The sequence below is a fragment of the Kogia breviceps genome, chromosome 12, assembly GCF_026419965.1.
Source record: "Kogia breviceps isolate mKogBre1 chromosome 12, mKogBre1 haplotype 1, whole genome shotgun sequence".
Lineage (NCBI taxonomy): Eukaryota > Metazoa > Chordata > Mammalia > Artiodactyla > Physeteridae > Kogia > Kogia breviceps.
Window position 1 is genome coordinate 37,216,881 of NC_081321.1, and position 25,306 is coordinate 37,242,186.

The 25,306-nt window shown below is 38.5% G+C and overlaps 1 protein-coding gene and 1 long non-coding RNA gene across 6 annotated transcripts in view; one reads left to right on the forward strand and one right to left on the reverse strand.

Moving 5' to 3' along the window:
* LOC136792265 (uncharacterized) overlaps positions 1 to 2,498 on the forward strand; it is a 158,084-nt gene extending 155,586 nt beyond the window's left edge. The window contains exon 5 of the long non-coding RNA XR_010835796.1: positions 1,298 to 2,498. This is a non-coding gene — a long non-coding RNA (uncharacterized lncRNA). The remainder of the gene's footprint in view (positions 1 to 1,297) is intronic.
* SLC38A4 (solute carrier family 38 member 4) overlaps positions 1 to 25,306 on the reverse strand; it is a 70,370-nt gene that overhangs the window by 9,588 nt on the left and 35,476 nt on the right. For 4 of the 5 annotated variants that reach the window (XM_059080708.2, XM_067009147.1, XM_067009150.1 and 1 more), the window contains exons 2-13: positions 21,158 to 21,387; positions 16,691 to 16,781; positions 16,068 to 16,183; positions 13,164 to 13,237; positions 12,600 to 12,692; positions 8,140 to 8,221; positions 7,737 to 7,819; positions 7,581 to 7,639; positions 6,427 to 6,702; positions 6,215 to 6,294; positions 4,786 to 4,886; positions 2,900 to 3,024 (exon numbers count right to left, since the gene is read on the reverse strand). In XM_059080708.2, coding sequence (XP_058936691.1) covers positions 2,900 to 3,024; positions 4,786 to 4,886; positions 6,215 to 6,294; positions 6,427 to 6,702; positions 7,581 to 7,639; positions 7,737 to 7,819; positions 8,140 to 8,221; positions 12,600 to 12,692; positions 13,164 to 13,237; positions 16,068 to 16,183; positions 16,691 to 16,781; positions 21,158 to 21,276 — 1,299 coding nt within the window. In that variant the 5' untranslated portion in view covers positions 21,277 to 21,387. Of the gene's footprint in view, positions 1 to 1,285; positions 2,495 to 2,899; positions 3,025 to 4,785; positions 4,887 to 6,214; positions 6,295 to 6,426; positions 6,703 to 7,580; positions 7,640 to 7,736; positions 7,820 to 8,139; positions 8,222 to 12,599; positions 12,693 to 13,163; positions 13,238 to 16,067; positions 16,184 to 16,690; positions 16,782 to 21,157; positions 21,388 to 25,306 lie in introns of those variants that run through there. The other variant, XM_067009151.1, reaches the window with a different exon arrangement.

Below are 25,306 nucleotides of genomic sequence, written 5' to 3' on the forward strand. Positions count from 1 at the left end.
TAACAGATTTCTTTTACAAAATGCTTTGATTCACCAATGATATGAGTGCCCACTGTATGCCAGAATTTAATCAGTAATATCTTTACACACAAAAAGAAGGGTTCCAGATATTCTTTTCTTGGCGATGCTGTTTGCTTGGAAATTTTACTCTATGGTACCCTTTCTGTCTACAGCTGTCTTCTGCCTTGTCCCCACAATGGAACTGATTTTAGGCTAAAGATGAGTGCATAACATTTGAAATACTTCAGATATATGAGAGGCAAGACATTATTTAAAAGTAAACTCTTGGCCACCATAGTAAAAAGGATCTGATTTCATGCACTCATGAAAAAGGAATGTGCCAAAAAATAATTCAGCACACAAGCTGCATTTAAAGTGACTGCAGTGTCATTATATGAGCAGTCCTCATCTGCTTGGCTCTGTGTGGAACATTCTGTGCAGGACAATGCTGGCTACTGATTTTTCCCCCTAAAATGAATGGTAAATTCAGTGCTTATGAAAGTAGAAGAGTTGGCAGGAAAGTGAAGACTTGTGTTTATCCATAGGTCGTGATTTTAACTCATGCAGCCCGTCTCCATAACCAGCTCTGCTCTGTGATCCCAGAACAACTGGTGCCAATGGCAAATGCTATGTAGGGACCATCCTAGTACGAGTCTGGCAAGAGGGGTGTGTGTCAGTCTTGGGGGCAGTAGAAGAAGAGACATGTGATGGATAACATGACTATTTTTCAAGAAATTTGGTTCTAGTGTGTAATTTACTTAACATGAATCTCCTTCTCATTAGCCTTCAAGAAATCAGATTAGGGCTTCCCTGGTGGCGCAGTGGTTGAGAGTCCGCCTGCCGATGCGGGAGGCGCGGGTTCGTGCCCTGGTCCGGGAGGATCCCACGTGCCGTGGAGCGGCTGGGCCCGTGAGCCATGGCTGCTGGGCCTGTGCGTCCGGAGCCTGTGCTCCGCAGCGGGAGAGGCCGCAGCAGTGGGAGGCCCGCATACCGCAAAAAAAAAAAAAAAAAAAAAAGAAATCAGATTAAATAAGGTGACTTTTGGATGTTTAGGTAGCACAATAAAATCTTGGGAGAAAATGAAATACCTTCAGAATTGTGGTGAAAATGTAATATGATTTGAAAGTGAATGTGGTTTTGGCTTTCAAATTTCAGAAGTTATATGAATTCCTACTAATTTCTACTAATCCACAAGAGAGAAGCTCAAGATCTGCTTTTTTGAATTTGAGTTTAAAAATTAATTTCAGTTTCATTAGGTCCCATTTGATTTTTTTTGTCTTTATTTCCATTTCTCTAGGAAGTGGGTCAAAAAGGATCTTGCTATGATTTTGCACAGCAAAGGAAACCATAAACCAGATGAAAAGACAACCCTCAGAATGGGATAAAGTCTTTGCAAATGAAGCAACTGACAAAGGATTAATCTCTAAAACATACAAGTAAATCATGCAGCTCAATATCAAAAAAGCAAACAACCCAATACAAAAATGGGCAGAAGACCTAAATAGACATTTCTCCAAAGAAGATATACAGATTGCCAACAAACACATGAAAGAATGCTCAACATCATTAATCATTAGAGAAATGCAAATCAAAACTACAATGAGATATCATCTCACACCAGTCAGAATGGCCATCAACAAAAAAATCTACAAACAATAAGTGCTGGAGAGGGTGTGGAGAAAAGGGAACACTCTTGCACTGTTGGTGGGAATGTAAATTGATATAGCCACTATGGAGAACAGTATGGAGGTTCCTTAAAAAACTAAAAATAAAACTACCATACGACTCAGCAATCCCACTACTGGGCATATACCCTGAGAAAACCATAATTCAAAAAGAGTCATGTACCACAATGTTCATTGCAGCTCTATTTACAATAGCAAGGACATGGAAGCAACCTAAGTGTCCACCAACAGATGAATGGATAAAGAAGATGTGGCATATATATATACAATGGAATATTACTCAGCCATAAAAGGGAACAGAACAGAGTTATTTGTAGTGAGGTGGATGGACCTAGAGACTGTCATACAGAGTGAAGTAAGTCAGAAAGAGAAAAACAAATACCGTATGCTAACACATGTATATGGAATCTAAAAAAAAAAAAAAAAAGTGGTCATGAAGAACCTAGGGGCAAGATGGGAATAAAGATGCAGACCTACTAGAGAATGGACTTGAGGATACGGGGAAGGGGAAGGGGAAGCTGGGACAAAGTGAGAGAGTGGCATGGACATACATACACTACCAAACGTAAAATAGATAGCTAGTGGGAAGCAGCTGCATAGCACAGGGAGATCAGCTCGGTGCTTTGTGACCACCGAAAGGGGTGGGATAGGGAGGGTGGGAGGGAGGGAGATGCAAGAGGGAACAGATATGGGGACATATGTATATGTATAACTGATTCACTTTGTTATAAAGCAGAAACTGACACACCATTGTAAAGCAATTATACTCTAATAAAGATGTTAAAAAATTAATTTCAACGTCAATAAAGCTGTAAAACAAACAAATACATAGAAATAAATTTTGTGATTTTTTTCCCCCTACATTTAAAAAGTACTTAACATTTAAAAATACTTGCTCTAGCAAGTATTCCCTGGCAGTCCAGTGGTTAGGACTCTCTGCTTTGACTGCCAAGGGCATGGATTGGATCCCTGGTTGGGGAACTATAAGCCCACAAGCCATGCAGTGCAGCCAAAAATAATTTTAAAAAATTTTTTTAATAAAAAATACTTGCTCTGTCTACATATTACATAGTCAATTTTAAGTGGGTTCAAAATGCTATGTAAAAATATAATGTTCCTGGGCATTGCATTATAATTAAATCAACCTCAAGTCAGAGCGTATGTACTAATCTGTGGTGTCAAGCAGGATTCTTTCACCAAAGCCGTGTACTTACAGGGAACAGCACTATGGGCACGGTTAGTGTTACTGCCACAAGGACAGCCAGGCGCACCATGAGGAGAGGGGTGTCAAATGTGTACACTTTGCTGTAAGCATGGAGCAATTCATCTTCAACTTCTCCTGCAAAGAGGAAGAGGAGAATGAGTCCACTAGGCATAGTCAAATCGGCACTCCTTACCTAAGACAACGTTTTACAGAAGGAACACAGTATAGCAGAAAGAACCCAGGTCTGGGAATCCAGACACCTCTGTCTTTATCCTGTCTCTTAGCTTATTAGCTATGTGACCTTTGTTCAAATGAACAAAGGGGCCCTGAAGCTTGGAAAGTTGCAGGAGGTAATATAAAATTGCTAAGGCTCTTCTCTAGGTCATTTGCATTGTGATAAATCTTTCTCTGCTATACAGAATTATCACAAAACAGAGGACAGGCTGAGGTCCTCTGGTTGAAAAGGATGAAAGAGCCAAGCCTCATCAGCCTGTCCCTCACGGCTTGCCACCTCCCTCCACCCTCACCTGCCCAGTGAGCCCGAAAGCAGCTTCTCCAAACCCAGTATGGAAACCCTAGGACAAATGATCTTTAACACTTTTTCAAGCTCAACAGTTATGACTCTATCATGACACTGACAGACATACTTCTGGGCTTTTTCAAGTTTTTGTTTGTCTCACTGAGTTGAGACTCATTAGATTAAGTAACAAAGATGAATTAGTATGATTGTTATAGGGTCTCCCAATGAATACTGCTATAAGATTAAGATGCTGCCCTCCTGGAAAACACACTTCTTTCAGAATTCCAGGCATAAATGACGAGGAAATGCTTACAGAATCAGATGTACTCTGATTTTCCCACTACTCCCCTCAAAATCAGACAAAGGGGGTTAAAAATACCTTCAAAGGCATTGACCCAATTTTCATTAATTCACAACCAGCAAAGAGTTAATGCCCAATCTAAATAGTGCTTGGTTAAAAGCCAAACATTAGTCAGAAAAAAAAAAAAAACAAGCAAATGGTGCCCACTCCAGTCTCTTCCTACCCAATTTGTCTTGCAATTAATTTACCAAGTCAGCAGGGAAAAGAAAATGCAAAATGTTAGAGGCTTATTTTATTTAATTTATTTTTTTTTGAGAGGCTTATTTTAAAAACATATTTATGTTGATAACATTGATTTGTGTTAATGTTTGATTCCCTGAAATTTGTCTGTAGGGCCATGCTTCATTGAAGAGAAGAACAATCCTGCTCCTTTTGTGTCCTGTTAAGATGCCACAGAGCATATGTTTTCGGCATAATCAAACGTGGCCATAAGTCACTTTGTTTTTTGATAGTATGTCCCCAGATCGAAAGGAATTCTGTCATGACCTTTTTTCTTAGGAAACCATTCAATATAACAGAATAGAATGAGATAACCCAGAAAATTTGTCTAATGCTCCAAGCCTCCGGATTTGACTTGACTGGTAAACAAGAAGCAGGTTCCAACTCAAGGACTTGGTACTTGTTCTGCCATTTGCTTGGTAGTTAGTTATTCCACTAAAAGAGCTTTACAACATGCAATCTGATTCACTCTCACAGTATATATGTAGCTTTAGATGGCTTAGAGAGTCAAACCAAAGAAATATCCTCTATCCCCTAAGGAAAATAATTAAATTAGAGGGACAGTTTTTACAAAATATGTGTGAATTCACAAATTATTATAACCTGTTAGGCAGCCTGGTTCAGTTTCCATTTTCTTAGGTCAAATGATGAGACTAAAATAGCACGTTAATTGAACATGTGCATCTACAGATCATGCTGTTTATTGAGAGTAATTAAAAGAATTATACCTACCCAGATTAATGATCAGTCCAACTAGGATTTGCACAAAGAAAATGACTTTGACAGAGTGACCTACCATAAAAGGTTAGGTAACCAAAGAGGGCAGCAAGCAGGTACATGACAAGCATCCCCGTGATGGAAACATTTGACACTGTTTGCATCTTCCTCTGGGACCGACTAAAAAGAAAAAGAATAATGAGCTTTGGTTTTCTGAACAGATGAAAATACCACTACTTACAATTAAAATTTTAAAAATAATAAAAGAATGTGTGCCTGTGTTACTCATTATAAAACCACATTTCTAGTGCAGAAACACAGCTTATTTAAATTTGCCTTAGGGAATTATGGAGGATTTGTTTCCATTTTTCTTAAATGCTACTTCTTTAGTCTTAGAAAGGACTATTTTCCTAGATGAGGATCAGTTTATTTTATGTTGATAAGTATGCTTGTCTATTGAGTATTCAAGAATGTAATTAGCACAAAGGTCAAACTGGCTCCTAATGTAGAAAGACTTCAGATTTCATAGTGAGATAGATCTGAGGACCAGAATCCAGTAGAAACAGCAAAGCACTACTTCCAGGAGTCCAGACTACCTGAAGCCTGATATCGTTAACTGGACAGCTTCTGGAAACCATTCTACAGGCGCCTGGCTGCTGACACTGGGGTAACTGCTATCACTTCTCTGTCTTTCGGCTCAGATCAAGTGTAGAGTAACTGCTACATGGGATTTTCCAAGTAAATCAAAGACATCAAAATAATTGAAAGTGCTCTATAAGTTTTTTAAGAGGTAAATCTGAATATATGGGGCAAGTTATTGTTTTAGTGAGAACAAAGACTAAGGTTATTGATGTCTGGGTAAAGAAGATGAGAATTATAGGACCACCTCCCCTCCGGGCAAAGGAAGAAGCTGCTGTAGTGGGCTCAGACCCACTCATCCCCTAGGGCATGTTAACAACCTCAGAAGGAAAAGAGTATTAAGGAATCGTAGAATATCAGCTGGAAGAAAGAAGATTGTCTAGCCAGTGTTTCCAGTATACACATAAGACGATGAAGGCCAGATACCAGCACATCCCAGTGGTGGAATGTCTTCTAGGCAAGGGTTAAAGACTGACCACAGGTGACATCAGTGGCTTAGCCAGGCCACCCTAATCATAATTTTTGGTCTTCATGGGTGTGGGTCATTTCCAGTTCAGGTGACCTCACTTCTTCCCACCAATATTCAAATTCAAATTCCCCATGCTTGCCAAAATCCTTACAGACATTGGCTTATCCTCCCCCTGTCCTGAACCCCTCCCCTGGATCATTAGGATGAAGGAACAGGAGGAAAGGAAGCAGTGAGGGGACTGATTCACACCTTTGTGGCAAAAGCACATCACTGATGAGTGGTTATAGCATGAACCTCCTGTGAAGACAAAACTGTAAACTATGCTTCTGTATAAAGCACCTTTGAAAATATGAGCACATTTTCAAAGCAAATTAGAATGCTAAAATGATGGCTGCCTTACTCTTTAAGTTCACTGTAGATGGGAAGAACCTCAGGGTGGCATACAAAAGCAAATGCTAGGATGGGAATTGCGTAGGCCGTCTGAAAAACAAAGACAACACTGCCATGTTTAGCATTCCAACACAGAGAGCTACCCCAGGCCATCTCAGCTTGTGAGATAAAAACTCAGAGGCCACGGGGCTAGGCTCTTAGAGGCCTAGACCTCTCACTTACCCGGGAGTTGAATACAAAGTATTTGGGCTGACACTTGTCATCACTTTGTGCTTCATACTCTACTCCACTGCCATGAATAGAGCCCTTGGCCTGGTTCTCATCTAGCCCTGCAGGATTCTGGTGGGTGTAATCCATCATGAAGTTTACACCGCGACTCTCGGAGTTGTTGGGTAGCGTCATCACGTGCATTGGAACTGTATTGTTGAATGTCAGATTCCCAACATTGTGATCCAGAACAGGCAGAGGGCAGGGTATTTGGAATTTCTTGTAAATCACCTAGACCGGGTCATTAACACAACAACAAGTCAGCCTTTTGAGGAAAACAATGAAACAGAAATCCCTGTGGGTGGTTTATGGGGCAGAGGTGAGGGAACACTGCTGAGGATTCCTTTTAGACTCATGGGCAAGGGAGACTCCCTCTGGCCTCAGTTTGATGTAAGGAGTTGGAACTATGGTTGGCAACTCTCTCCCTCAGAGTCAACAAGACAGTATTTTGCATCAATCTATCCCAAACTTCATGCATACTCTTCCATGAGAAAGAAGATCATTTTCTTGTGACATTGCATCTCTTTCATTTCTTCAAACTAATGAAAATATGGGTCATCAGCAAATTCCCCCCTCCTCCTTTGCCTCTTTGGGGAGATGCCATATAAATGTTGGCATTCATGATATTAGCAGAAATTCCCCCTTTTGGAGGGGAGAGGGAGTGGTGTGGGGAGAGGATTTCTTTCTTTAATTCCACTGTGGTCACCTTCTCTTCATGGGTAGAATGAGTAAGAGAAAATGGCTGATTCATGTAAATATGGCTAATTCTACAGCCTACTCATTTATCTTCTGGGACTCTTCACTTCTTTTTCCTCTGCCTAAATATTGGGTTGTTGTCACATTTCTCCTTGAAGTGTTCCTTTCGTCCAAATATAAATTCAGTATGCCTAGAACATACTATTAGCAATGGTCTTGACATTCTAACTCAACTATTTTTAAACTCATGACTATTCTTTTCTCATTCCAAATTAGAATACAAGAAAATTGCTTGTGATGCAAGAACTATTTCATGCTAATGATGTGCTTGAACAAAAATGAGGACACCAGTTCAGGCACTGAAAGCATCACACGCCTACCAAGTTACAAGGATCATGTCAAAAATCACTTACCACACTGACAAAAAACACCATGCAGGTAAGAGAAAATCCGCTGGTATAACCAAGGTAACCTAGGAGTTAGCAGAGAAATTCCAGGTGAATATGGCATCCACAATCAACTTACCTCTTGGAATACAAAATGAAAATAAAAATGGAAAATGACTTTACCTAAATTTTTAAGAAGAGAAAGTGGAAGAATGATTCCAACTGACACAAATATGACGAGGTAGTTGCCATTGACATACCATTCTCTAGAAAAGAGAGATCAGAATATTAGGATCAGGGCTTCCCTGGTGGCGCAGTGGTTGAGAGTCCGCCTGCCAATGCAGGGGACACGGGTTTGTGCCCCGGTCCGGGAAGATCCCACATGCCGCGGAGCGGCTGGGCCCGTGAGCCATGGCCGCTGAGTCTGCGCGTCCGGAGCCTGTGCTCCGCAAAGGGAGAGGCCACAACAGTGAGAGGCCCGCGTACCGCAAAAAAAAAAAAAAAAAAAAAAAAAAAAGAATATTAGGATCAGAAAAGACCAAGTAGAATGAGTCTCTTGATGTTACAGAGAGAGCAGAAGACATACCCAGTATTTTCTTCAAGTCCCATGAACGCTCTGATTACTTCAGGTAGTTCGTATTTAATAATGAAGAGGTAGCTTGACATGGCTAAAATGGAAAACGTGAGAGCTTAGTGGTGTGCACGGCACCAAAGTCACAGGCAAGTTGTGAGAAGTCCAGGTTCACCCCTCCTTCTCAGTAATTCCCAAACTGAAAGAAAAGCCACCCACTATGTGTTCTGTACTGTTTCCAAGTTCTTCTCATAAATAGACATTCGGCCCTTTGGCTCTTGCCTATGGACCTTTGCTAACAGTATCAATGCTGATTCTGTGTTAAATCCAACTCTGAGGTTTTCAGTGAAGCTGCAGTTTCAAAGTTTTTTCCTCAATTGTTATAAGTCATCATGACCTTACTGAGTGTGCCTGTTTTAGTATCTAGAACATGGGTAGGGGGTCTGGCGGCCACAAAAGAAGGGGTGGAGCTGGGTAGAGTACATGTCCCTCTGCCCTCCCTAGGTGGGCACCAGTTTAGTCCTCTGTAATCTCCCTAGGGGGCATACAATATCTCTGACCACTGATTCTCCAAACTGGAGTCATACTGGATTGATAAAAAAAAAAAAAAAAAAGTACAAGAGAGGATAGCTTCTCTAACCTTTGTCCATGAAGTTTTTTCTATATCCTTTGTCCAAATAAGAAATAATACAAAGTGGCAAAATTTCTTCAATGTCTAATTAAGTGATGTATGTGTGATCATGTACTCTTCTGAATACCTGATCTATAAAATCTATAAACCCTCTCCCTGGAAAAATATTTATGCATACATATGCATAACATACAATTTTGCCTACAATTGTAGGGAATTTATGCAACATCCCTTTCCCAAGTCCATCCACTCAGTGAAGAATAATACTAATTTGCTATTTCACACATGATCAAAAGACTCAATTGAAAATAAAACTGACAAGTTTCGCATTGCAAGGTTTAAGTGTGTGCTACATCCTTCTGGTGAATTTTTGCTAACAGACATTTAAAGCAGATATCTAAGTTGCAGATTGAACTATTAATAGTTTAAAAATATTTCCTTAATCTCAAACAAAAGTAATAACGGTGATAACAATTCCCCACATGGTTTAGTTCTGCATGTGATCAGCTGAAAATCCACGTGAAAGAGCAAGGTGCATTTTATCATCTTCATTCCACAGCTGAGGATATAAAAATTTTGAGAACTTAACTGACATGTCCAAGATCGCACAGCTTGAAAATGACAGACCACATCCAAAATATAGGATCCCTGATTTCAGGCCAGTGTTTCTTCTCTATTGTGAAATGAAATGATTTTTACAATACCTGATTTTTACAATACCCGTCTTCTGTAAACACGATTTGGTTAATCTTTACAAAGACCTTGGCTAAAGCTAAATCTTACAGAGGGTAAACAGAGGAGATAGTTCTGATTAACAGGTTCAGTGAGGTACCATTCAATTTTAGAGCTATTAGTTGCTGACTCTCAGTGATGTCACCACTGTTAATGTGTTTGGTCTTCGAAAATTCAGAATGATCCAGACCTGTCTGGGTAATGTCAACATTATTCTGCTAATGGTCAGTGTTAATTTTTCAGGGGATTGAGAAAATTAAAAGTTCTAAATGTGGAGTTGATAAATACAGAAATACAAGTGATTTCTTTTAGGCCACGATAACTACTAATCACATAGAGTAACCAAAGTGAGAGATTTTCAGGAAAGGTGTATGAAATTTCATCTCACTCCCTTAAAGCCACACTGTGGGGTGAGGGGCTTGACTGAGAGACCATGTTATAGTTTATTCCATTGTTTAGAAGCATAATAGTAGCTATACTTGGAACAATAGACAATGCTGTTTGCCACTCAGCCTGTTGGGCTCAGGGCTAAGCATGTGTATGTCCAGTTAGTTCAGTGGTCCAAACAAGTATATTAGATCACCTATGAAGAGATCCTATGAAAAGCTTGATATTTTAAATCTTGATAAGGCTGAGAATTTGAAAGAAATGTAAAGCAGTTTATTTGGTGGGGAATGGGGGACTCATATGCTTGGGACCCAATGCCAGTAAAATGAATGAAACAATTCCACTGGTACTGCCAAATTCTACCCAGGACTGTAGTCTTACTATATAAAAAATATGAAAGACAAAAATACAAATCATTAAGATATGACTGATTTTATTTATCTGCCTACCAGCTATCCATTATCAGGAGCAGGTATAGTTGGATAAAGGTTACTAAAGAAATTGCTGCATTCTAGAAATGCTAGATTATTCCAGTGATTTTATGAATCAAGAAGAATGACCTCCTTGCAAGATCTCTGTGCAAGTTTATCTATTGCAGCATTGTTTGCAATAGTAAAAAACTGGAAACGATTCAAAACTGTTCATCAAGGGATTCAGTAAACCAATTATGGTGTATTTATACAATGGAAAGCTCAAATGCGATTAAAAAGAGTAATATGCAAAAACATTCAAGGCATATTGTTTAATAAAAAAAGAAGTGGTAAATCAGTATTAGAAGATGATCCTGTTTTAACAGTAACAATATATTTGTTAAATTTGTCATAGAGGAAAACCTGGCGTGGGTTTTTGTAAGGATGATTTACATAAACACTTCTTTGTAATTTATATATTTATGTCATGTTTTCGTTTTTCACAATTAGCATATATTTGTCTAAGTATAAAAATGCCATTTAAAAGCAACCAGGAGGGCTCCAGTGACATGGATATTGAACCCAAGAACTGGAGAGGAAGGGTGCATGTACTGAACCTGTATTATTATGACACTGTGAGGATGAACTATTACTCTCAATTGAGAGTAATTGGTGGAAAAATTAGACTCAGAGGTGTAAAGTGATTTTCCCAAGGTCATAGACAGTGATAGAAACAAACTCAAATTCAGGTGTTATCAGGCGCCAAAAGTCTATTCTCTACTCATGGGTTTTAAAATGTCTTTTAAAAAACAGTTACATACCAGATATATACAAACAAGGCTAAGGGAGCCCAGAAGAGCTAGTACCTAATAGCCTAGAGAACAATGGATCATGGAGCAGAGAGGGAGAGCCAGAGAATGTGTATGTGTTAGGGCTGGAGGATTGCAAAAGTAGGGGAGCTAAATATAGTTTGTTATAGTATGACACAGGACACATAGGGAACAGATGATAGATAGATAGATAGGTAGAGAGAGAGAGAGAGCGAGATATTGGGGTTTGTAGGAAAGGTATCAGAAAGGTAGGCAAAGGAAAGATGATGAAAACCTTTATATATCAGACTAAAGAGTTTAAATTTTATCTTGAAAATCATGAGGACATGCTGAAGAAGTTTACGCATGTGAGAAGCAAGAGTAGATCTGAATTTGAGAAAGTTAATTTGGAAGATGAATTAACAGATGGAAGAGGGGAAACAAAATGCAGGAATAACAGGTAGCTGTCTACTGCAAAAGTCTGAGCAGAAATAGTAATCACCTGAAGTATGGTAGTGAGACTAGAAGGAGAGGAGAGATTCAAAGGCTAAATAAGAGAAAGAATGGATAAAAGTTGTTATTTGATTGGATTGTCAGGGTTAGGGAGAGAGGGAAAAGTTTAGGCTGACACCCAGATTGCTGGCTTAAGAAACTAGATGCTGCTAGTATTTTCACCGAGATGAAAGAACAGAAGTATAGAATAACAGGTTTGGGGACTGGGTAGGAGGTGAGGAAATAAGTACCACTATGTGGTGATATAGTCCAGGTCCTGCAAGACTTAGACAGTAGGACATTTGAAAAATGGGTCAAGATGCCTTTTGAGGGTCAAAGACATGATAGGACCAGTGAAGCTGGTGGGCATACATATCACCTAGAACACTACTAAAAATATGTACTTCTCGGCTCTCCTCTGGACGTGATCATTCAGTAGGGATTAAAAGAATCTGTAGAACCAAGAAATCTGTGCTTTATAATGCTTCCGACGCCTAGCCAGATTTTTGCCTTAGCACAATTTCTAGGGACACTCTACAATGGGCTGGCTCTGTGCAGGCTGTGTCTCAATTTGGCTATGTGCCTCAGATACTAAATTTTCTGAGGAAAATTTATGCAATAAATTTTTATGAAATAAACTCAGTCATACATGTGACACATCAGCTGTTCGGGCAATGACAGATATAAGCACTAATGCTTTAACTTTTTAAAGTAATAATTAAAGCCATTTGAAATCAAGAAAGGTTTTATTTTATATTTTAATTCTAGAATTTATTTGGTAGGGTTTTATATAGTATTTCATTCATTCTTAGATATTGCTATTTTCAATTAAAGAGGGATTAAAGAGCAATTGAAGAGCAAATCTATTTAGGAAACTCTACTTTTTAAATTTAAAAATGATGAAACAGCTATTTGTCTGTATTTAAAGGGCCTGTTCATTGCCATTGAGTTTTCTTATTTCTTGAACATCTTTTAGAAAGTTTAAATGGTTTGTTGAAAGCTAGATCCTCTTACCTCCAATGTTCTGCATTGTAATGGAAATAAAAGCTCCGATTTTCCCAGGCCATCCAAATGCCTTTTCACCTAGTTTTTCATAAATTAAAGATCCTAAAATCAAAAATGAAAAGAAGCTTGTTAAAAAAAAAAAAAAACCTGTTTTAGTGACTAAAATATTTCTATGTAATTCTACGCTGGAGCCTCAAACATGTAAATAAACACCATATAGAAATTACAAACCCCAAATACGCAATCTCAAAAGCCATTACAAAATATGGTAAATGTTCTCCAAACAAGAAGCGGTGCCTTCATTCATCTTGGCTCCATGCAGCAAGTCAGAACTGTTATTTCTATCATCCACCAAAAGTCATTTTCTCTATTTGGCTTGAACCTGAGCAGGTTGACTTTCACTTGTCTCACTTTGCCCAGATAACTAAAAACATGGAGAGACCATATGATTGGGGCTAGAAGAAAATGAAATGTAAATTTGGCTAACACCATCCTATAGGTATAGAGCTAAAGACGGAAATACCCTTGAATGAGAATCAAAATAGCATGTCTTGGGTCTAGGGAGTAGCGTACCTCCTTCCTTGGCAGTCTTTAATAAAAGATGAACTGAATAGAGAGATAGGATTGCCACAGCAAGCAGCATGATTCTGTGAAGGGAATAGAGAGGAGACAATAATGTTTCTATAAAAAATAAGATGTAATAATATTCGATGTTACAATACATTATTACACTGGTCTTTTCAATCATTAACTTTCCAAGAGTATGTGGATTTGGAGGAAGCTGAAAACTTCTTTTCAGAACTCCACAAATGCCCTTAAATGTCCCAGAACTGGAACTGGCTTTATTTTATGGGTCAAAACGTACTACTGGAAGTTCCTAACACACCTTTTTAGTCTTAGATTCTACCCAGTAGTAGAATCTGGTTTATAACTTAGATGTTATAAATGTATAGCAAAATTAGCAAATACTTACTTAGCATATGGGTATACGTACACCATATTTATGTGATATTCCCATGAACATTTATAATTGAAGGGCTATTCAATGACCTGACTAAACATTAATCTAAAATCTAGAAATACAGAAGTCAAATCAAATTCTGAGCTCCGTTACTACTGAGTCTGCATATGAGATAACAGTGATCAGATGTGTGAACCAGAGGGTCTAGCAATTGCCTGTATAATAGAGAAAACAGAGAAAGGTAAGTATAGGGTGCAAGAAAACCTTTGCTGTATTCAGAAAAATCATTTCTGGTTCAGGACCCTCCACATGTCCACAGGCATATATGATTTCTTTATGTATACAGGGATCAATGCTTCTCCAAAAAACAAGAATTGGACAGCAAAAATAAAGAGTGTAGATAGAAGCATCTATATAATAAATTAAGGCACAATACTAAACTTTACCTGAAATTTAAAAAAAAAAATCTTATCCTTTGTTTAATATGATGAGAGCATACCAAACAGTCTCCCCTCAATTGATCTAATTCTTTGGTAATTCCTTGGGAAGTCAATGTTACAAACGTAGATTTAGACCACGAGTTACAAATGTTATAACTATTCTAGCTCTATTGTACTGTTTTTTGTTTTTCCACAAAACATGTTCACCAGAACTACCTAATCAATGTCTTATTCATACATTTTTCCATATATGTTATGAATTGACCTGTTTTGAAAGAATTATGTAATTCAGATTATATAATTTTGTTCCCCGGAAAAATAATGAGCGTACCCTGTATTCCAAATACATTTTCTGCTTTGGCAGAAAATACTAAAAGTAACACCGATGAAATCCTGTGTCACCTGTTGGGAATTAAGGGAGATTGCTGAATCCAGTTTGGGCTACTTGGATACACAAAACACACCTCATGATATCTAGCTATGTAATTGTTCTGGCCAAATTAATCTGCTAAATGTTTACAGGCCTGAAATGAGGCTTTCCGTTTTAAAAGTGGAATTTTCTCCTGCCATGAAAATGAACTCTAGGATTGGGGGGAGTGTTTCTTACTTCTATTCATCAGTGATCTATGAAAATTTCCTAATGAATTTTAATGGTATGTATAATTAGTAAGGAGGAAGCAGTCTTTTGTCTTAGAGACAGTGTACATTATAAAAGTGTACAACTATGCATATGAATATACCTCTAGTCATTAAGAGTCAGAAAATTTCTTAAAACTACTTTATTTCAAACATGGCTTAGAAAAGTAAAGCTGATATCAAAACCCATTCAGCTAAAAAATACGACACCTAACAGTTCAATCAAAGCACTGACACAATATAAATATTTATAGTTCAGCCCGATCCTTAGCCCTCAAATAGCTGTGTGATTACCTAATCATAAGTGATATTCAGAACACAAATAGCATATATTTATAATATAAATGTTGCATTCTTAGACAGTTATTTAAGGTTCCAGCACTGCATTAGGGGTTGTGATCTGCATTCATACTGATGCCTGACTAACATTAGACTTTATTCTTGTGAAGCATTTCACTGCTACCAACTGTGTCTTTGAAAATACCAGGCTGTACGTAACGCACAGATGTCTGTGGCTGTCTGTCACAGACAATGTGGTGTCCATCCTCCAGGTTGGCTATGTGATGCTGCTACCACTAGGCAGCATTCGACCAAGTTTGGATAAAGTGCATCGGTTTAGGTATAAACTTTGGCCACTCTGCAAAAATCCCCATGCCAAGCACTGTTTCTACGTCTTGGGGATACAGACATGCAGTGAGTAAAAACAGACCTGGGCTCAACCCTTTGGAGATGATAGTCTAGCAAGGGAGAGAGACATTAACCAAATGAATCAGACGACTGCACTAAAATATTAACACTGTGATGAGTGTCTAATAAGGTGGTTTGTCCCAGTCACGGAGATTGGGGGAAGGCATAACTGAGGTGAGGCTGAGCTGAGTTAGGAGGAGTTAACTAGTTGAAGAGGAAAGGAAAGAAGGTTCCAAGATCACGTGCAAAGGACCTGTGGTGAGAGAGAATGGCACCTTCATGGGGTGGAGAGAAGGTCACTGTGCCCAGTATACCTTGTATACAGGGGCACAGGAGATGGGACCAGGGCATGCAGGACTCTGTAGGTCTGGTTTGGGAAGGGATGTTTTTCCTAAGAGTGTGTATAAAGTCAGATTTGCTGCCGGGAAAGATCTTTTAAACTATTAAACACCAAATTATTTTATAATGAATTATTTTGTAAAATGGTTTCTATGGACTGGTAGGGCTGCTCCAGCACTTTGGGGGATTGGGCACATAAACTTTCTGCCATTTGGTTAGGGATGGCTGGTTGAACAAGTGTGATGATTAGATTTGCTCTGATTACGTTTCATTGCTGTTTTATTTAAAAGGAAGAGAATATGTTAATATTTTCTCAGATTATTCCTAGTCACAAAGATCAAACTTCAGATTAATTGAAAGAGCACCAGGTATGCACGGGCTTTGAACCAAGTGTAGATATGTCCATTCACTTACATAAAAAGGATGATCCCTGTGTTGGCCATGGCATAGGACAGGCCCAGGATTCCACTGCCCATGATGGCATTACTCAGATTGAATGAAGACATACCAAAGGAGGTGGTTCCAGGATGCTTGAAGAAAAAGGGATGCGTGATGAGCAAATATTTGCCAAAGGACAAACCTTTTTTTGGATTATTCTTACCCTATATTATCTTTACTGGAGGAGACTACCATCCAATAGTGAAGATTAAGATAAAATCACAGTGAGTAAAAGCCATGACTCAACTTCAATAAAAGTGTGTAATTTTCAGTGGAATGTAGTACTTGAGTTAAGCAGGGGTCTCAGTAAAAATAAAAAATACAGGTTGAGTAATATAAAGAAGGGAAAGCATGTAGGATTGCAGATTACATTTGGGTTAGAATGATGTCTCCAAAAAACAAATAAATTTCATAAATGATTTATGCAGCCATATGGCGAACAGGAAAAACAAGCCCTTATTCCAGTAAGGGCCTGAATAAACAGAGAATGTGCTGATCAAGGCTTGGAAAATTTCAGTCACATTGTTTTCGCACAGAGACCCAGGTAGATCAGACATCCTCAAGTCCTGTTTACTGCCAGAAAGCAGAAAGTCACTTACATGTTCATCGTCATAATCTGCCAGCTTCTTTTTCCCCAAAAATCCATTTGTCAGAAATTTCTGACTTTCAGCATCTTCATTAGTAAATTGACTGAACACACACACACAAAGGAAAAGAAGACAGTAAAAACATCTAGTAAATGCTCTGAGTTATATTTATGTTTCAGGTGATCTGTCACTGAATTAGGAGAGGAAAAACAAGACACTTAAGACTGTTTTTTCCTCTTCTCCTCCACATACTACTGTTCCTTCCAGACCAAAGACTGAGCCCCATTTATGAATATACTTTGGGAGGGAGGGAGAAAGTTATGAAGGAAGAAAATATTTTTTTAGTTGGGATCTTTTATAAGCCACATTTCTTCTTCACACATTGACTATGCAAAAAAATAAAAAAAAAGAGAGAGAGAGAGAGAGAGAATAATTAGAGCTAATTTTGAGCCCTCCCAAAGAAAGGGAACAGAGTAGTGACTGAGTTTTCTCAACTGCTAATACACCATGATCAGAGGATCTTATTAATTCAGTAAATATTTATTAAGTGCCTTGGCACTGGATCCCATCTCACTTTATGCTCAAATGTCTCTGTGAGAGAAACTTCCATGTCTCTGCTCTAAATATGCAGCAACTATGGCTCAGATCAGAAGAGTGAGGTAGCATGTCCAGCCGCACCAGATCCCAGGTCTAGGGAATCTTCTCTTCCAGCACCATGCAGCCCTGGGCAGGGCACTATAGCTGGCATTTTCCTCTTTTTTGGCTCCATATTTTTATACACATATCCCTTGCTGGAAAGGAGTTGGATGCTAGCTCTGGGTTGTGTTTGGTTGTGTGTGAGTGTGTGTAGTTTAATCACTCTGAAAATGTACTTGAATTGTTAGACAACGAATGAAACTAAGAAAAACATTAAAGAAATCCAATGAATTAGTAGAAGAGTTGGGAGGACTTTAAGATTCAGGATTAAAGAGCAGGACTTTAAGATGTCATTATCCACGGAACATTATGACTGCGGTCTACTTGGTACGGGCTGGAAGCTGCACATCCCCTGACAGTACTGGTCGCCTCCTGGAGCTCTGTGCCTGAGGTTTTGAGGATATGGATCTAGTACCAGTCACATTTCCGAAAGGCTTGACTAATGAGTTCAGCTGCCACCATTGCATTTTGACACTGCAAAATATCACACAGGCTTTCTTTTTGTTACAGGAAATGCTCAAATATGTATGCTTCTTAAAAGTGCTTTATGGGCTTCCCTGGTGGCGCAGTGGTTGAGAGTCCGCCTGCCGATGCAGGAGACACGGGTTCGTGCCCTGGTCCGGGAAGATCCCACGTGCCGCGGAGCAACTAAGCCCGTGAGCTATGGCCGCTGAGCCTGTGCGTCCGGAGCCTGTGCTCCGCAACGGGAGAGGCCACAACAGTGAGAGGCCCGCATACCGCAAAAAAAAAAAAAAAAAAAAAAAAAAAAAAGTGCTTTATGATTAGCTAGATCACAATTTTAGGGCACTTCTTGCTTGAGAAAGTAAAATAAAATGATTGGAGAGTATTTTATTAAAATAACCCTTAGAAATATAAAGGGAAAAATAATTATTATAGATCTGTACAAATGATCTCTTATAATAGACACTAATTCTGAATATATCTCATGAAAAAGAGGGATAACAAGGTTACTTTTTGAAAATAGAGAACAATATAGTGTCGATAGAACGAGCAGACAAAATCAAAGTTTTGTGTGCTTTTCTAAAACTCAAGAAGTGGATTTTCTTGAACCTCATGGTGTACAAGTTAGGAACATATCCTGTCATTTTTCTCCTGTTTCTGGAAGGAAGTATAATGGCCTCAGATGCTGCCTTCCTCCATCTCTGCACTTCTGCACTCCCCCTCCCTTTCGTGCTTTATTTTAATGTCCGTAGTTAATATACTTGCTATGTGGAGACTGGTACATAATGTTCATAGTTGGAAACAGAGACAATAAGATGAACTGGAGCCCAAAATGGGCCTAACGAATATAAAAACAAAAGTGTCATCTAGATTTAAACTCTGGAACGTCCAACGTTCTATTTTAACCTTAATCAATAAGTTAGAATCCTTTAGTCCATGAGTGATTTTTTAATTTTTAAATGTGAAAGTAAATAGACTTTCTCCTTTGAGGCATTTGCATGTTCTTATTTTGGCATGAGATGAGTTGTAGTCATAAAACATGCCAAGATTGTATAAAATATACGAGAAATGTCCCCAGTGTCTTCAATGATTTAATACCAAACCCAGCATATATTGAAAACATAAGTATAATGATTCCAAATAAATGTATTATGTTGAACGTCCCTCTAAATTTACATTTAAGAGATCTATCCAAACATAAACAAAACCCATCTTTTTAAAGTGATCATACAATTGCAAAATGATGACCCACTTGAGTCAGGAGTTACAAGCTAGGTCCCTGTAAGTGTTCCAGAACACATTATCTGAAGCTAACAAAAGCATTCTTGCTCTTTCCGTGATGGCTTTCAGAGGACCAAATGGAATGAGTCTGTAGGACTATTCTTAGGACCATGTCCCCTTCAGCTCTGCCACCTCCATAGAGCTCAGATCTGTGTGCATCCTTCTTAGAAACGAAAGAGCCCTCAGATTTGATCAATTTCCTGAGGGAGATGAAGTGGAGGGGGAAAAACAAAAGTTTACTGAGTATCATCTATCTCAAAGGCACTCACTTAATCCTCAGCAAAGTAGGTGTTGGTTTGCCGTTCTGCATTTTCCACTGACGCTAAAAGAAGATAAATATCTTCTCCAAGATCAGGTAACTCCTCTGCAGATTCCAAAGCCCTGGTTCTACCACATTGTGCTTCCTCAAGAGTCACCTAACTAAAAAGCATCATGTTTACATCTCCACAGCCTCTCTCTTCCGACAACACTAACGTTTACTGTGCTGGCTTCTTGGAGGAAGAGCAGTGCTTCCTCCCGACACCTTTCCTGGATGTTGTGAATGCAATAAGACGTCTTGGTTTGAGGATAGTATTCTCTACTTCAGACTGAGATTTGGTCAAATATTCACTTATGAATGTCTTAAGCCATGCATAATTTGTGTTATATAATATTTTGTGAGAAATTAATAAACTTATCAAATAACAGCTGTGCAGCTGCTATGTACCAGGCTGTACCATTAACATGTTGTAGTGGCATCATGAACATCTGGACAGGGAGAGGTTACACAAAGCAGGGGATGGTCACTTCTAACTGGGGGAAGGCTTCACAGGAGAACTAACATTGAGCTGAGTCTTGAAGGACGAGTGCAGTCAATAGAGAAAAAGGGTAAGGTGAGTGGGTAATACTAAAAAAAGGGCATTCCAGGCACACAGAGCAGAGCGAATGAAGGAACAGGAGCTCTGAGTGGCTCGACAAGGCTAGAAAAGAGGGTACAAACAGGGAGCAGGGCAAGAGATGGACAGGAGAGCTAGATGAGGGCCAGGTCATGAAAGGCCTTATATGCCAAGCAATGTATGTATAGTCTAATCTTGCTCCTATAGCTAATGGGGAACCACTGAAAGGGTTTACCCAGGGATGGAACATAAGTCAATTTGCAATTGTAAAAGATTACTTTTGCAAGGGATGTGAAGGGCTAGTTGGAAGAGAGCAAAATATAAAACAGGAAGACAAATCAGGGCTGCTCTAATAGACAGGTGACAGGTGACGAGGGCCTATAGTAAGATGGCAATAGAATAGGTACAGACAGGTGGGTAGATTTGAAATATTAATGAGGGAGAACCCGTCAGATATAGCCGAACATTGGATGTGCGGTTTCGGGGAAAGGATGAGTCAAAGTTGACACCAAACATCCTTTGATTGAGTTCCTGAATGATGGTGATGACTTCCACCAAGATGGGATTGCTCGAGTAGGGGCAGAGTTTGAAGGGAATGGCAGTAGTTCAATATTAGACATTACAAGTTTGACTTTATCAATGAGGCAATTCAGACACATGAGTCATCCAGTAGAGATGTGTAGTAAACACATCTGTGAGTTGAAATAGAAGTGGAACAGGCGGAAGATATGGCATATGTTCAGTGGGTGAAGCCTGATGGCTGTGAATAAGCTTGCTCATAGGACACTTTTAGCCAGAGAAGAATCCCTGCAGGACTCTGGAGATGTAGCAACACACTTACAGGGCAGTCAGAAGAAGAGGAGTCTGAGAGAATAGTCCAAAAGGTGACAGAAGTGATAGGCTAATATCATTTAAATTATTGTATGTTATTAATAGGGACAAGAACACTGTAAGTGCAATTCTAAATTAATCACACAAAGGATTGGCATACAATAATAATATAATAATGTGTACTTCAGGATCAGAGAGTTGATATGTTAACATCTAAGTCATTGTTATCTCTCAAATAGGTAATAAATCCAATTTTCCCCCAGAAAAACCTTGTTCTCCATGTCCATAAATGTCTCTTATTTTTCCATGGAACCTGGTTACTTTAACTCCATACCTGCTCATCGCTGCCTTCTCTAAATTTCCCATCCCGGTGTAGCTATCTTGAATACTTTCTCCACTGATGCTCTCATCATCAGGTTCGATGTTGACATTGCTCAGTTCCATGGGATCCATTTGAGCTGTCAGCGCTTTCTTGTCCACACACAAGCTCCTTCAGTGTAAACAAGATACTGTACCTTCAGCTTGAGGCTCTCTTACTTGGAGTTATGTTCAGAACACTCTGTTCTGCACACAGAACACAAAATAAATCATTATAATTTACTTTAAATTAGATAAATAAACACTAGTCACCTATTTGTGTATGTTCTCTGTAAAAACATGGAAAGGAAGTAAACTCCTGAAAACTTCACATAAACATGTCTCCAAAGGTTCCATTACACAATTAAAAAAAAAAAAAAAGAAAATGGAAGAGAAAAAGGAAAATTCTTAATAAATTGCCAAATCAGCAGATATTTATAGAATGCCTATGTATGGCAGGTGCTTTGCTAGTCACTGTAGGAAGAAAAAAAAAATCTTAAGACATGGCAGCAGTCTTTAAGAAGCTTTAGCTATTTGTAAGCAGATTGCATGACTTAAAAGGGTGACAATAGTAAACTGTTGATAAAGGAAGATCTGCCAAGGCAGAATCTACCAGTGTCTCTACAAGCAGTAACACAGAAAATTACTGCTTTAATTTGTTATTTGGGCATGAAAGAATTAACAACACCAAAATGCTTGATAACATGCAACACAGGGTAGGATCAGCCTCAGGGAGCCACTTTCCAGGCAATTGGATCATGAAGCCAAAGTTAAGAATAGTAACAAAAGCAAGTACAGGTTTATCTTTGAATCAGCCTCAGTCACCATCTATATAAAGTTGAAATGCACTTTAACAAGAAAAAGGTCCAGCTTTTCGGCTCTGCTCTGCCTTTAACTCACTGGATTTCAGCACAAGTTATTTAACTTTTTTGACCTCATTTTCCTCAGCTGTAAAGTGAAAAGGGGTGGTCTGGCACTGTGTTAAAAGATGCTATGAATCATTAATGTTAACGTTCTGAAATTTTTACTATTGAAATTCTTGTTGAATCGTTATATTGGGAGAAACACTATTACTCTTGGAATGTGTGGTTCTGGAACATGCACTACCCATTTGGTAAGGAAATCCTGAGTAGAGAAACTAACATAAAAATTGCTCCAGAATTCATGGAATCCACAAATCCCCTGACAAATATGAAACAGCCAAATGAGGCCTCCACAATCCAGTGCTGCAGCAGCATATCTGTGAAAGACAACTCACACTCAACATGAGTTCACACCCCAAATCACAAAAGTTGCAAATCACACATGGAAGTGTGTGATTATTAGGAGTGTCAGCAGGCACAAGAAATAAGATTCATACCTGAGTGACTACAAGCTGCAAAGTAACTTAAAATGGACTTGAAAATTAATATAATAAAAAGTAATAAAAGATTCAAAATAAGAAATAACATCCACAGATTAAGAACACGGTAAAAAAAAAAAAAAAATCAGGCTAGTTTGAGAAACAGCCAAAAAAAGAATTCTAAAAATAAAATATATAGTCATATAAAAAACTCACCTGAAGGGAGAGTAATGAAACTGGAAGATAGATCAGTGAAAAATCACTCAAATTATATCACAAAGAAAGAAAGAAAAATATAAAGGAGTTAAGAGACATGGGGAAGAAAAATAAGGTTAAACATACCCTAATAGTTATTCTAATATAAGAAAATTATGAGACTAGGGAGAGACAAAAAAGACATAATGGCAAAGAATTTGGGGGAACTAAAGAAAGATAGTAGTTCTCAGAATTTAAAAAAAACACACAGTACTTCAAGCAAGAGGAAGAGAAACGAATATATTCATTAATATGAGGTAGTGTAAGTGTATAACATCAAAAATGAAGAGAGAAATCTTAAAAGCACTAGAGAGAATAGAAGTAAGACACACATACAGTTAAAAAAGAGAAACTTGTATTAACTGAGTACAAAGCCTTCTCTCAGCATCACACAGTATCAGTTTCACTTCCCAGTAGCTATCACTAACGACAGTTACCATTTTTAGTTCTTCATTTAAAGTTAGTCATTCTAAATTTAAACTATTCACTAAAACCTCTCTGACTTGGTTTATCAACTCTAGACTGACACTTAGGAAGGATAAAGAAATTAGCATACTTCTTTCTATACTCTTAATTCCTTCCCCCACCCTCCTAACTGTTTCAGTTCATGAAATACTTCTACAATGTTGAGATGCATAATAACTTCATCCTATTCTGTAAAACCAATCATAATTTATCTAAAGGATGTTTCTGAACACTAAAAATGAATAATCACCATTTACAACATTATGATTGTGTAAATAGTATGCTCAAAGAACCTACGGTATATTTGACTACATAATAAAGGAAATATAATCCTACATTACTAAAACTTTGAATGCAAATTATCCATGCTCTTTTACTTTCTGAATGGCTTCCTCCTCCATCGTCTGGGTCTTGTTCAGCTGCCAATGTTTCTTGAATACCATGCCATCTCCTTTCTTCAACTCATTTTGCATTGTGCTGAAATACTGCCTTGAATAACTTTTTTCACACAATAGGTCCATGTTTGTAAACAGAATTTCTGAGTTGTGTCATGTTGGAAAATGTCTTTACTTTGCCCTCAAACTTTTTTGATTGTTTGAATTCCAGATTCAAAATCATTTTCCTTCATAATGTTGAAGATATTTGCCTCTTGACTTCTAGCTTCCACTGATGAGTCAGATTCTCATTTCTTTGATTTTTTTTTTTTCTTTTGGAGGGTTTTAGGATCCTTATCACAATCTGAAATTTCTCCAGGCTGTAACTAGATGTGAGTTGTTTTAAAAATTCATCTTACACCACATGTGGAGAGCCCATTCATTGAAAAGACTTGTGTCTTTCTTCTGACCATGAAAATGTTCTACTATTTTAAATGTTTCCTCCCTCTAAAACTTGTATTAGTCATGTATTGACCATTTGATCTCTATTGCCAAGATTTTCTCTTTATTTCCCGTCTCTTTATTACTCAGTGTTCAGGGATAGTTCCTCAATGTCCAAAATAACAAATCTGATCTTCAGTTGTGTGACATTGTGATATAATAATAAATATACATTTGATCTTCATCCTCATTCCTGGCACAGAGCTCCAAATGTAATACAATAAATTAATATTTGGGTTTTGTCCCCAGTTCCTGAAATAGCTCTGGAATGATAAAGGGGTTTTTGTTGTTGTTGTTATTCATAACAAGACCCTTTCAACCACACCTGAGTTTACGTTGATGAAGTGACTTTTGTAAAGCCCCTAAGGATGGGGGGGGGGGCGCTGGTTGCCAGGGGAACCAACCAAGTGATTAGAGAGTTGGAGCTTTCAGCCCCACTTCCAACCTCCTGGGAGAGGAGAGTGGGTGGGGACTCACTAGTGGCCAGTGAGTTAATCAGTCGTGCCTAGTTAATGAAGCCTCCATAAAAAATCCTAACTAAAGGGGTTTGGAGAGATTCTGGATTGGTTATCATATGGAGGTGCTAGGAGGGTGGCACACGAGGCAAGGGCATGAAAGCTCTGAGATCCTTCCCCTCATACCTTGTCCTATGCATCTCTGCCATCTGGCAGTTCCTGAATTATATCCTTTCATAATAAACCAGTAATCTAGTAAGTAAACTGTTTTCCTGAGTTCTGTGAGCAATTCTATAAATTAATAAATCTGATTTATAGCCAGCTGGTCAGAAGTACAGGAGGTCTGGACTTGCCATTGCATCTGAAGTGGAGGCAATCTTGTGGGACTGAGCCCTTAATCTGTGGGATCTGATGCTGATTCCAGGAAATAGTGTCAGAACTGACTGAATTTTAGGACTCCCAGCTGGTGTGAGAGAATTTGTCGGTCTGAGGAAAAACCCATACTTTTGGTATCGGAAGAGTAGAGTAGAAAAACATTGTTTACTTTTAAGCTGTACCCATTTTATTTTTCAACCTGCCCACTAATTATTTTTCACACTCATGTTTTTAATTTCTGAGAATCTGTTCAGTCTCTTCCTCTCTTTTCATAACATCTTTTTTTTGTTTGTTTTACAGATGCAGTATTTACTCAACCCTTTCTAAGGCTATTGATTAGAAGTTTCCAAAAGCTCTTT